This window comes from Hyperolius riggenbachi, chromosome 8, assembly GCF_040937935.1.
Source record: "Hyperolius riggenbachi isolate aHypRig1 chromosome 8, aHypRig1.pri, whole genome shotgun sequence".
Lineage (NCBI taxonomy): Eukaryota > Metazoa > Chordata > Amphibia > Anura > Hyperoliidae > Hyperolius > Hyperolius riggenbachi.
In genome coordinates this window covers 97,282,797-97,296,673 of record NC_090653.1, presented here as the reverse complement: position 1 = coordinate 97,296,673, position 13,877 = coordinate 97,282,797, and the positions used below count along the sequence as shown (strand labels likewise).

The following is a 13,877-nucleotide window of genomic DNA, read 5'->3' as shown; positions in this document are numbered from 1 at the left end:
GCATTAGGCCAATGAACCGTGTTGTTTACTATGGTCTATAGACCTTCAACAGGTACATTTGCAGTGTATGTGAATGGACTTTCACAGGAACAACATCTACATGTGATCACATAATATATGAATCCTCCTTAGTGCACATTGAGGTGCACCTTCACTATGGCCTTGTGTGCTTTGTTAAGTGATGTGTGGTGTGTATGCATTGATATAGGGAGCATACAGTGTAGTGGGTACAGGGGTGCCTTTAGGGATTGGGTCTGGGGTAATTTTTAAGAATTTTGTCTGTTTTGATAAATAAAAATGTATACAGTTTTTAGTAAAACATTTTCTGTGTATTATTGGTGTGTACCATCCATCTTTTGGTTCCTTCCTATAAAGTTTTTTTGCTATAATTTAAATACCAGTGATTGGCAATAATAAGGTCAGTGGGACTCTAAAACAGTGTGGTATGGGCCTCCATCTACTGCTGGGCCCCACAACTGCTGTTATGATTACTATGTTTATATTTGTATATCCATGCCCCTGCGTGTCACATCTTTTAATGGATGTTTTAACATGAACTAAAATTTGAAACATTTCTTAATATCTTTCCCCTCTTTCTTTTTCTTTATACCCTGACATCTGTTGATCTGTAAGTAGCCCTGTCCTACTGCCATGTTCACAAGTTTGCTACCTTGGAGTTACCTTTGACCTTGATCTGTCATTCTCTCCTCATATTTACAATTCAGGCTTTTCCATTTGCATAGGATCACATTTTTCCATCCAACTAGTGGATGACAAATGTCTTACTGAATGTCCTAATTATGTCTTGCCTACTGCAACAGTCTCCTCTCAGGTCTTTCCCTCACTTGACTTACTGTGCAGTGAGTTTTGAATGCTTTTGCTATACTGATTGTCATATCTAGGAGAACTCATGGAGAAGCATGTGATCTATTCAGTCAGGTGGTAGATATGTAAGTCTCTGATATCCTAGTCATGATCATTAGGCCCGGATTTGTATCTGTCACCACCCAAAACCTATTAGAGTTGTCGCGATCCTCCGATTTTGTTTCGCAAACCTCGAACTCGATCGAACATGCAAAAAAAGTTTGCGAACATGCAAACTTTTAAAACTTTTAAAACTACAAACACTGATTGTGGCCACTAAAGTGATGGAAAAGATGTTTCAAGGGGTCTAACACCTGTAGGGGGGCATGGCGGAGTGGGATACACGCCAAAAGTCCCGGGGAAAAAAATGGATTTGACGCACAGCAGGGTTTAAGGGCAGAAATCACATTTTATTGCTAAATTGGAGGCCTAAAGTGCTTTAAAACATCTTGCATGTGTATACATTAATCAGGTAATGCAATTAGTGTACTGCTTCACACTGATAGACTAAACTCACTGTGTAATGCACCGCAAACAGCTGTTTGTGTAGTGCGTGCTGGACTGGTGCGCACCATGGCGAGAGTGCAGGCGATGGCGGTTTTCAAGCCCATATGGTCGGGCTGAGGTAGCTCAATGACATAACAACAGTGACTGAGTGTCCAACTGATCGAATTTGGTCTGTCCACAATGAAGCAACGACCTTATTATCTTCTTGGGTCAGGTGTGCCCCACAACCCCAACACTCTCATTTAGACGGTCATTGCTTTATTGTGATACACACGCCCCTTCACCGTGGCAAGGTAACGATCACGAAGGGGAATTGACACATGTACATGCCTTTTGTTTTGTTGTTGCAGCCCCAGTGCATCCAGAAAAATTAGGTAGGCATGTACATGCACCAGAAAAAATATTGTTCTTTTTGTTCAGGAATCCACCTGGAGTCCTGGACCCTGTTGGTGGTGGCGGAGAAGGCAGTCATGCGGCCTGCAGGCAGAGATGCTGTGTGAGGACTGACTTAGTCTTGGGGCAGGCAGTCACACGGCATGCAGGCAGAGATGCTGTGTGTGGGGACTGACTTAGTCTTCGGGCAGGCAGTAGCCCTCCGGGATCCATGCCTGTAGAAGAACCACACAGCTAATTACAAAGACATATTCGAGAAAAATAACAAATGAGAGATGTGCTCTCAATGCACTTATCTACAATGCACTTTGCACCCTAGCAGTTTATTTATTTATGCCCTGACGACGGCTCTATTATTTATGAGCCGAAACATGTCGGTTTTGGTGGAGGGTTTCTTTATATTTAAGTAGAATCTAATCAGCATTTGTATATAATTTTTACTTGGCGAAGGGCAGTAACCCCAACTGACCAATTATTACATATAGGTCCTCTGAGAGAAAGTACAATCAGACTGCCCAGCGATGTATTTGAAAGTAATAAAGGAAAAAAGGCTAAAGCAAAATAAATGAAATAAAGTATTTATTATTATATAGATGTTTTTATAAAGTTATGAATTAAAAGTTATATTTTATTAAGTCTCAAACAGGGTCAAAAATTGTGTTTATAGTGAAAATCAGAATTGTGTAGTTGGTATTATAAATGTGCAGCTGTCACACACAGGTGCAGTGAAAAGGTAGGCACTGACTGTGCTGGGCCTTGCACAGTATAGCAATTATCAAGGGCCAGCTGCAACACACAGGGATGTATAATGCAGTGTCAGTGGCACACAAAAAAACTTCACAAGAACATTATCTCTGAAAAGAGCTCTTTTTGTGGTGCTTTTCAACAACAAAACTCAAAATTAAAAAGGAGAAAAAGAAACAAAGAAACAACCCCAAATCCCCCCTCCCCCCCCCCCCCCCAACTAAAACAGAAAAGTTTTTTTTTTGCTCTACCCAATAGCCTTCAACTGACCCTTTTTGAAGTGTCAGTCTTTCTTTGGAAACCAGATCCCCTTGTCCCTCTTTCTTCTTCATGAGTCCCTCTTTCTGGACTGATGTACAGATCCCTGTAAAAATTAAAAAATATATTTTTTTCAGACGAAGAATGCGTTTAATTTACTCTGAACTGTATTCCCATCCTTATAAGTGTTATACTTCTTAATTCCAAATGTTAGTAAGAAGGACAACACATAATGTCAGAAAAAAAATGTGGTTTGAATTGTAAACTACATCCCTTTCTTTATGAATTCTTTATGGTTTGCGTGACTATGCAGCGTGGCAATGGTGTGATTAGAGGTGTAGCAAGGGTGTCACTCTTAAATGTGTTCCCTGAAAACATAAAATAAATAAATACAAATGGGTATGCAGTTTACTGGCTTCTGCCAAAACCAGGATTTAGACCTCCAAGGGACAGTTGTTGAATGTTGACATGTGTTGTTCAGTGTACTCTGTAAAGCATTGCATTGAATGTGTTAGCGCTATATAAATAATAATGATAATGCAATCATGTATGAATAAAATGTTGACATTTTAAAAAGATAAATCCCCTTTTTTCCATGTTGCTTGCAGAATGATGTTCGGTCTGTGTCCAGTCATGGAGAGCCTGAGCGGGAGATGTGGGCCAGTAAAACAGATTACCTGTTGTCGATGATAGGGTATGGTGTGGGACTTGGAAACGTGTGGAGGTTCCCTTATCTCGCCTTTAAACATGGAGGAGGTAAATACATTCTGGCCTGTGCAATTACAATATAGGGTTGCGCACAAAAGACCTGCATGAGTGTATAAGAAATCGCCGGCCAGTCCCCATGCACCTCTCTATTCCTGTTGTGTTAGTTCTCACCAATTTTATTGAAGTCTGTGTTGCCTGCATTTGCTGCTGTATGGATAACGCTCTCATATGGCAACCGCTGCAGGTGACACAGGCTTTAATAAAGCCAGGGAAGACACAAAGCAGGAATAGAATAGCCTTGCCGGTCTTTCATGTGCCACCATGTATATCAGAATATATTAACACAATTAAAGTACAACTTAATTTAAATTCTAAATGCCACATATATTTCCAGTAATTACTAGCAAATATCAATACAAAGGCTTTATTTCACCTTTTCATGTTTTATATGAAGAACATGACATTTACAGAGAACAGTTATCATTGGGGGCATTACTATGGAGAACTGTGCCCAGCACATCCAGCATACAGAAACAATCTTCACTGACTCTAATACTGTCACTGGAATTTGTTCAGAATGATAGAAAGCAGAAATATAGCTTCAAATGTGTGTAAATAATCATCAGTTGAAGCTCTGTGTTCCTGTCTGTGTGTCTCTCTCTGTTACAAAACAGCTGGTGAACACAACTTTTCTTTCACACAGGCTGTACTGAGCTCTGAAAAGCATTTTAGTGTTGCTGGCTAAAAGTTCCATAGGTATGTGGGGTTTACAGAAAAACTGTTTCTTTGATAGTTGTTTTTAAGTAATACAGTTCCCTCTACATGTTATATCTTTTTGACCATATAATTCCACAGTAAGTTACAAAAAAATAAAGTAAAAAAACTAAACAGATGCTTTAGCCATAAAAAAAATGTATTTTATTGTTTTGAATAGAATGGGTGAAGAACTAGAATGATCAGGTTTTTGTGACCGGACTGTTGGTGTCTAAATATAGCATTCTCACATCTAATTGGATAATTTACACAAGGCAATTTGTAGTCAGTTTCCAGAGGGAAGAGCTTGAAGTATTGTGTTGCTTGCTTCAAAAATAGCAGGCATTTTGTTAAAACTAGTTTTGAGTTGACAGCTACTCTGCTTGCACATACAGAAAAAAAACATATGAAACTAGTTATGATTTCAAATCTACTCAAAAATACTTTATTCGGTTATCACTAATACAAGTATGCAAAATGCCGTATCATGACAAACCTTAAATGATTAGCTAGTCAAAATGGTAGAAGAAAAAAACATCATGGGTATAACACAGTTGTGTAAGTGTAGATAGTTACAGAAAGATATAAGTATGACTTAATAAGTCAACCAATGCAAGTGGTATGTAGGGTAGTAGACAATACTATGAAAATCTGTATAAATCTAATAAAAGGGCAGATCAGTATACAATAATGTAGGTTGGGTAAATACACTGGGCACATATTAAGCTAAATGCATTTTAACAGGAATAATAAGAAACAAATGGAAAAAAAAACATTATTTCTCAGTTTTCAGACATTATGGGTCTTAAAATAAAATATGCTACTGTGACTAAAACTCATGTATTTTATTTGCCCATTTGTCTCGGACTCCTGGTTATTACAACATTTAAATTATGTTCCCAGTACAATGTATGGCGACAATATTTAATTTAGAAATAAAGGTGATTTTTTTTCAGTTTTGCGTCTGTCACTGATTACAACCCAATATATGCAAATATAACAGTAATATACCCTCATGCCATACAGAGTAAAAAAAAAAAAAAAGTCCCTAACGTAACTACTGTATTTATGTATTTTTTTTTAAATGCGATGTCAATTTTTTTTTTAGTGTTTTATTTTGGTAACTATGGGGGTGGGGGGCAGGGGAGGGGAGAAGGAGATATTACCTTATTTTTATTTAGTATAAAGTGTGTAAAATGTAATATAAAATGTCTTTTTTTTGTATATTTATATATATGTTATATATATATATATATATATATATATATATATATATATATATATATATATATTTACCACTTACCACTAGATGTACTCATAATCACTGTCTCTGTGGCTTCTCATTGAATCCATGATCTTTGCATACCATGATCTTTGCTTACGGACACTTTGATTCACCAATGGTGGCTTTGCGGGCTCCGACGGGTAAGCACGGCGGTGGGGGGGGGGGGGGGGGGTTAGCGGCGGCGGGGGAGGGCATTTTAAAACATCCTGTGGATAGTGGTTAAACAAATGTCCCTGTTTTCTAATATATGGTCATCTCTATTATACAATTAGGCAATAAATAATGGAAAATTAAGTAACTATAATATGAAACAAAGGAAATAATATGCCAAATCATTACCATTATAGCTTTTGCTAACCTCTATAGCTTAAAAACAAAAATATAACCTAATGGAATACAACCAGGAGTAAAAAAATATTGCCATGCCCAGTTGTTGTTTGTCTTATCTTTTGTTCCATTAAATGGTTATGTTGAACTAAGGAAATAAGTCAAGGTACAGATTGCTATGTATAGCGCTACGAAAAATGTTGGTGCTATATAATTAAATAACAATATTAATAAAGTATCAGGAGACTTTCAGTTGATGATAAGGAGATAAAATGTTGCCACTACCTTTTGAAAACAGGTAGTATACCTCATAAATCCATTTCTGAAAATAAAAAGTCAACATACATTTGTTTAGTGCCTTGTTATTCGCTCCAGTAGAAGGTATATATATATATATATATATACAATGGCTTGCAAAAATATTCGGCCCACTTGAATTTTTCCACATTACTGCCACAAACATGAATTGATTTTATTGGAATTCCACATGAAAGACCAATACAAAGTGGTGCACACGTGAGAAGTGGAACAAAAATCATACATGATTCCAAACATTTTTTTACAAATCAATAACTGCAAAGTGGGGTGTAATTATTCAGCGCCCCCCCCATACCCCCCCCCCCCCCCCCCCCGAGTCAACACTTTGTAGAACCATCTTTTGCTGCAATTACAGCTGCCAGTCTTTTAGGGTATGTCTCTACCAGCTTTGCACATCTAGAGACTGAAATCCTTGCCCATTCTTCTTTGCAAAGCAGCTCCAGCTCAGTCAGATTAGATGGACAGCGTTTGTGAACAGTAGTTTTCAGATCTTGCCACAGATTTTAGATTGGATTTAGATCTGGACTTTGACTGGGCCATTCTAACACATGGATATGTTTTGTTTTAAACCATTCCATTGTCGCCCTGGATTTATGTTTAGGGTCATTGTCCTGCTGGAAAGTGAACCTCCGCACCAGTCTCAAGTCTTTTGCAGACTCGAAGAGGTTTTCTTCCAAGATTGCCCTGTATTTGGCTCCATCCATCTTCCCATCAACTTTGACCAGCTTCCCTGTCCCTGCTGAAGAGAAGCACTCCCAGAGCATGATACTACCACCACCATATTTGACAGTGGGGATGGTGTGTTCAGAGTGATGTGCAGTGTTAGTTTTCCGCCACGCATAGCGTTTTGCATTTTGGCCAAAAAGTTCAATTTTTGGTCTCATCTGACCAGTGCACCTTCTTCCACATGTTTGCTGTGTCCCCCACATGGCTTGTGGCAAACTGCAAACGGCACTTCTTATGCTTTTCTGTTAACATTGGCTTTCTTCTTGCCACTCTTCTATAAAGGCCAACTTTGTGCAGTGCACGACTAATTGTTGAAATTTGAACAGTGCTCCGTGGGATGGTTAAGGCTTTGGAAATCTTTTTGTAGCCTAAGCCTGCTTTAAATTTCTCAATAACTTTATCCCTGACCTGTCTGGTGTGTTCTTTGGACTTCATGGTGTTGTTGCTCCCAATATTCTCTTAGACAACCTCTGAGGTCGTCACAGAGCAGCTGTATTTGTACTGACATTAGATTACACACAGGTGCACGTTATTTAGTCATTAGCACTCATCAGGCAATGTCTATGGGCAACTGACTGCACTCAGACCAAAGGGGGCAGAATAATTACGCACACCCCACTTTGCAGTTATTGATTTGTAAAAAATGTTTAGAATCATGTATGATTTTCGTTCCACTTCTCACATGTACACCACTTTGTATTGGTCTTTCAAGGAGAATTCCAATAAAATTGATTCATGTTTGTGGCAGTAATGTGACAAAAATGTGGAAAACTTCAAGGGGGCCGAATACTTTTGCAAGCCACTGTATATACAAAATGAAACTCACATATCATATCACCCACGTTGTGGCTGCAAGTTACCCTCCCATTTAATATGCTCTCTTAAAATGTAACTAGACAATGATCATGGAGACACAGGTGACACACATGACAACTTTCTTGGGATATGGAAACAATGGATAGAAACACATTTATTTTCTTAGGTATTCTCTGCACAGGGGTGTAGCAATAGGAGGTGCAGAGGTAGCCACTGCATCGGGGCCCTTGGGCCAGAGGGGCCCCGAAGGGACCTCCCTCAACTACAGTATTAGCTCTTTATTGGTCCTGTGCTGGTAATAATCACTTATATAGATACGTTGAATAGTAGTGATCACTAACAAACAGTTCCCCCTCCCCTTCTTGCACCTCTGACACTGTGTTGTCCTTGGCAGGTTTTGGTGCGCCGTATCAATTGTTATGTATAGAGTGCTTGAGGAGCCCCAATGTAAAACTTGCATTGGGGCCCACAGCTCCTTAGCTACTCCACTATCTCTGCATATATGGTAGGCAATAAAATTATAATTAGCCACCTAACAAGCTTGTTCTAAACGTAATAAATGTACGCTAAAATAGCATTAACAAGACTGTAAGTGAAATTATAGGTTCTAATAAAAAGTTTATGTACCATCAACTTTATTGTTTGAAACCTTTTCTTTTATTATTTCTTAAGATTTTTTTCAGGATATTTAATTTTTCATATGCTGTTATGACACATTATCTTTGACCAAATGTTCAATAAAATACATTGTTGAAGAAGAAAATGAAATAAAACTTACAGGAATTTTGAACACCTAATGGAGGTTTACAGACCCAGATTTCTTGAAATAACCCGATCACAACCTGTTATTCTTGGTGGAACTGGTAAAACATTCAACGCCCCATTTCATGTAATATTATGAAGCTTCCTTTAAGTCTTTGTGGGTCATAAAACTCTTTAAAGTGACAACAGAGTGAGGAGGGTACGAAGCATTGCCTGGCTTTAAAAACTCAAAACGAATTATTTATTGTTGCTGAAAGCTGAGTGAACCAAATGTAAGGTCACACTGACATGGCTTTAAAACTTCAGAGTTTACATTTAACCCCATAAATTGAAAATAAGAGTTAAGGTGGGTACACACATCAGATAAAAGTCTTTGGAAAATGAAAGATCACAGAACTGATTTTGCAGGAACTGATCTTTTACAGGAACAGATCTTTTGCAGATACTGATCTGTTGAATGTGTACAGCATCCTTGTTTTCAGCATCTTGCAAAGATTTTTATCTGATGGGTTGTTCAGCTCCATAGAATAGACTGTGTAGGTATGGCTCTCATACTACATGGAAGGGGGTAAAATTGGTCTGTGGTCTTTCATTTTCCAAAGACTTTTATCTGATGTGTGTACGCACTTTAAGAGACACCAGAAAGGTCCTACTATCAACCATTGTTACTACACATAAAATTAATTATCTTTTGGGTTTGTTTTCGTTCAGGTTGGCTTTTTTTTTATCTTTTACGCTAATGGACACATACTTTTTTAATTGAAATTCTGTACCGTATGTGTAAAGCTAGTTAATATATGTACACTTAAAATTAAATGTACACATATGCTTTTTTTTATATATTTCCAGGTGCATTCATTATCCCTTATGCAATTATGCTGGCACTGGCTGGTTTACCTATATTTTTTCTAGAATGTTCGCTTGGTCAGTTTGCCAGTGCCGGTCCTATTGAAGTATGGAGGATTTGCCCATTTTTCCAAGGTTAGTGTAGTAACATATAAGCAATATTCTGTGACAAAGCTTCCTGATGCTATATCTGTGAAGAAATTGAAGCAACCTCAAATGCTTAAGCTACTGCATGATATCCTGCTTTCTGCCTCTGGATGGGACTGGTGGACTGCGTTGCAAAGAAATGGAGATTATCCATGTCATGCTTATCGGCATTCATGGTACCTTTGCTGTGAGAGAAATTTTTCACATCGTGTATTGGGTGCAAAAAGCTCCTCAAAAATGAAGTTTCATATTGTAAAAAAAATAACACTCTAGGGGCCTGATTTACAAAGCGGTGCTAACAGTTAGCACGCTGGTGAAAAGCCCTTTATCATGCCTAAACTCAGTTTAGGCATGATAAGTTCAGGTGTGATAAGTTTAGGTTTGATAAGTTTAGGCATGATAACTTTAGGCATGATAAGTTTAGGCATGATAAGTTTAAGCACAAACTGGGTTAGCACCGCAGTGCACAGCTGATCAAAAGTTTTGCACCAGCAAAGTCTGGTGCACTTTGCATAACGTTTAATGGTGCTGCTTGGTGTGCGGGACTTTGCAAGCGATCTAAACTTATCTAAACTTAGCATGCCTAAACTTATCATGCCTAAACTTATCACACCTAAACTTATCACGCCTAAACTGGCTTTTCACCAGCGTGGTGCAATGGTTATCATGCCTAAAGTCTCTAACTGGGTTAGCACCGCTTTGTGAATCGAGCCCTAGCTATCTACAGAAGTCCCATATATACTCGCGTATAAGCTGAATTTTTGAACACAAAAAAAATGTGCTCAAAAGTCTCCCCCTTGGCTTATATGCGAATCAACTACTTTGTATGGCTGTTTTGGTGTGGAACAGGAGCTCCACAGGACTATCATTGCTTCTATGTCGCGATGCATCGAATTTGTGCACTGCAACGCTGCGCAACGGTGAAAGTGTGAAAGGACCGTTACAGCCATCAAAATTGGGTGAGGGTGGGTGAATAGCAAAACTTGGCTGAGGAGGTCTCTTGGCTGAGTTCTGATTGTTGGAGCATAGAGTTCTGTAGATGCAGATAGGCACCCAGTATAACAAGTTATAACTCTTTACTTGAAGAAAAACATGCAGAGATATATCACACGCCACCATCAGGAAATGCAGCTTGCTTAGAACAGAGAGAATGCAGAGTGAATACAGGAAATAGCAATCCCATTCACATCAGCATTGCATTTTACACACAGAGATATCCTGTGGTTATTTTACTATCCTAAACACTGGCATGGATATGGCCCTTGAGGAGTCCAGTTCAACAACCTATGTGCTAAGCGCTATCTAGAAGATTATACTGAGTTGGAGCTAAATACACACTGGTGCTCTTCTCTACAGGTAGTCAATCCACTGTCTACATAAAGAACGATCCATGTACCTGCCAAAGAAAGTTCCAGAAACAGCTTAAATTAAACCTGAAGTGTTCTTAAAATAAAATTAAAAAATACTTACCTAAGGAGAGGGAAGGCTCTGGGCCCTATAGAGCCTTCCCATTCCTCTCCTAGTCCCGTCATTTCAGCGCTACTTTCCACATTCAAATCTCTCACTGCTCGGGCATGCGTATTACAGAGCAGTCCGTCTTCGGGAGCACTCAGGCTCCTTAAAACTTCTGAAGCCTCCCGCAGCGGAAGAGAGCAGTCTCCAAACCATCGGTCAGGGACTGCTAATGGGTGAGACAGCATTGGAACACGGGGACCAGGAGAGGAACGGAAAGGCTCTATAGGAATCAGAGCCTTCCCTCTCCTTAGCTAACTGTTTGTTTTTTTTATTTTAAAAACATTTCAGGTTAACTTTAATACCTAAGACAGCATCATACATAATAAAACATTACTTTGGCCCATATGCAAATAACTTTTTTTCCTGAGTTATTTACTAGGAGATATCATCTTCTTATCCTTAAAATCACTTTGCAGCACTTTGCAATTTAAAAAGTACCAAAAAGTACTTGAAATAGTACTATCAAAATTATTCTGAGTATTTTCTTACTTGCTGGTGGTTTAAAAGGCATTTTATTAACAAGTTATTAAGTATATATATATATATATATATATATATATATATATATATATATATATATATATATATATATATTAGAGTAAGTGCCTCAACCTTCGAGCAAGAAGAAGAAGTACTTTGCACGAGAAAATGTATGCGTGCTCAAACACCAAGTTTAAGGCCTCTTTTCCACGGACTGTTGAGCTGTGTGCTCAGAAAGCAGTTACCAGGCAGCAGTAAGCAGTTACCAGGCAGCAGTAAGCAGTTACCAGGCAGCAGTAAGCAGTTACCAGGCAGCAGCAAGCAGTTACCAGTGCAGTTACCAGGCAGCAGCAAGCAGTTACCAGGCAGCAGCAAGCTGTTACCAGGCAGCAGCAAGCTGTTACCAGGCAGTAGTGAGCAGTTGTAAGAGTTTGAGAGGTATTTTACTGCCTATCAACTGTCCGTGGAAAAGAGGCCTACCCTAGCAAGTCTGGCTTTGCAAATCTGTCCTAATTGGCTATTCATGAGGCAATGCTCACGCAAATTTGCTTTTGCATGCCAAACTATGCAGGGTCAAAAAACCAATAAAGCGGTCGCCCTGCTGCATGCCAGTGATGAGCGAAAATTTTTACAGAATTTTCGCCTAATTTCGTTTTGACAGCCAAATTTTCCATCTAATTTTTTCGCCTTAATTTTTGCCTAATGCCAGTCATTTTCACGTTACTTGCGTATTATTGCGGACATTTTCCGCATAAGGGCATTAGCGTCTGCATTCAGAGAAGTTTCTTGCGCATTATTGCGGACATTTTTCCGTATAAACGTCCACATAGACTGAATTTCCATGCGGATTATTGTGTACATTTTTCTGCATAAGGGCATAAGCATCCGCATACAATGAATTTTCAAAAACGCAAATATTTCTGAAGATTTGCGTGAAAATTCGCCAAAAACGAAAACGGGATTTTCGATGCGAAAATGACTTAGGTGAAAATTCGCAAGCAACACTGCTACATGCTACATTAGCACTATCCAGGAGCGCCACAGGGAGGATTCCCAATGCCCCCTTTTTATACAACCGGGGGACCGCGGGGTCCCAGGCACTCTCACTGCCTGGGAACCACAGCAGCACCCCGGAGGGGGAGGCTGGGTGGCGCAGGCGACCCCCCCCAAGCGTGGTCAGCGCCTGGGAGAGCCGTCCGCACCCACCTCCCAATATTAAAAACAGGCACTTACCTTAACGTCCATTGCGTTCTGCTACATGTGCATTAACTTGGGGGCACCACATGAGAAAGGAGTGAAGCATGGGGCACCCCAAGCTTTAGCGCTCAGGGCTGGCTCACATACAGCACTCTAGGGGGGGGGGGAGGACAGGCGCAGACAACTAACTCCAGGGCTCACACCACCGGAGCAAGCCATCCACCACCTGCCTCCAAAGGATACAAACTGCAAAAAATGCTTCCATGAGAAAATTAATGCGCATGTAGCAGAACGCAATGGACATTAAGGTAAGTGCCTGTTTTTAATATTGGGAGGTGGGTGCGGATGGCTCTCCCTGGCGCTGGCCACGCTTAGGGGGGTCGGCTGCGCCACCCAGCCTCCCCCTCTGGGGTGCCGCTGTGGTTCCCAGGCAGTGAGAGAGCCTGGGACCCCGCGGTCCCCCCTGGTTGTATAAAAAGGGTGGCATTGGGAATCCTCCCCGTGGCGCTCCTGGATAGTGCTAATGTAGCATGAAATTATTCATGCAGGACGACCACTTTGCAGTATTGTTTTTTTGACCCTGCATAGTTTGGCATGCGAAAGCAAATGCATATTTGCATGAGCATTGCCTCATGAATAGCCAATTAGGCCAGATTTGGAAAGCCAGACTTGCTAGGGTTAAACTTGGTGTTTGAGCACGCATACATTTTGTAATGGAAAGCCTAAAGGTGGGTACACACATCAGATAAAAGTCTTTGGAAAATGAAAGATCACAGACCAATGTTATCCCCTTCCATGTAGTATGTAGTTTATTCTATTGAGCTGAACTCCCCATCAGAAATCTTTGCAAGATGCTGCACACACAGATGCTGTACACATGCAACAGATCAGTATCTGCAAAAGATCTGTTCCTGCAAAAAAATCAGTTTCTGCAAAATGCATTTATAGTCTATGATATCTGCAGATCTCATGCTGGGCATACACGGTATGTTTTCTACCATGTAATCGAGCCGTGTCCGATACCCTGCCGGGTCGATTCTGTGCTTGATACCGGCGGGCAGGACAAAAGAAGAAACGAGTGGAAAATAAGAAAGCGCTCGCGGGGACGAGCGGGAATCGATCCGGGCGCCCGCGGGGACGAGCGGGAATAGAGGCAGCGGCTCGATTACACGGTAGAAAACATACCATGTATGCCCAGCATAATGCACACCTTGTTTGACGGATATTCATC

The 13,877-nt window shown here is 40.1% G+C and overlaps 1 protein-coding gene across 1 annotated transcript in view; it reads left to right on the top strand.

Annotated features, from left to right (window-relative positions):
• The window catches only part of LOC137529035 (sodium- and chloride-dependent neutral and basic amino acid transporter B(0+)-like), an 86,990-nt gene that overhangs the window by 4,527 nt on the left and 68,586 nt on the right, over nucleotides 1-13,877 (top strand). The window contains exons 2-3 of the mRNA XM_068250919.1: nucleotides 3,375-3,522; nucleotides 9,311-9,442. Coding sequence (XP_068107020.1) covers nucleotides 3,375-3,522; nucleotides 9,311-9,442 — 280 coding nt within the window. The remainder of the gene's footprint in view (nucleotides 1-3,374; nucleotides 3,523-9,310; nucleotides 9,443-13,877) is intronic.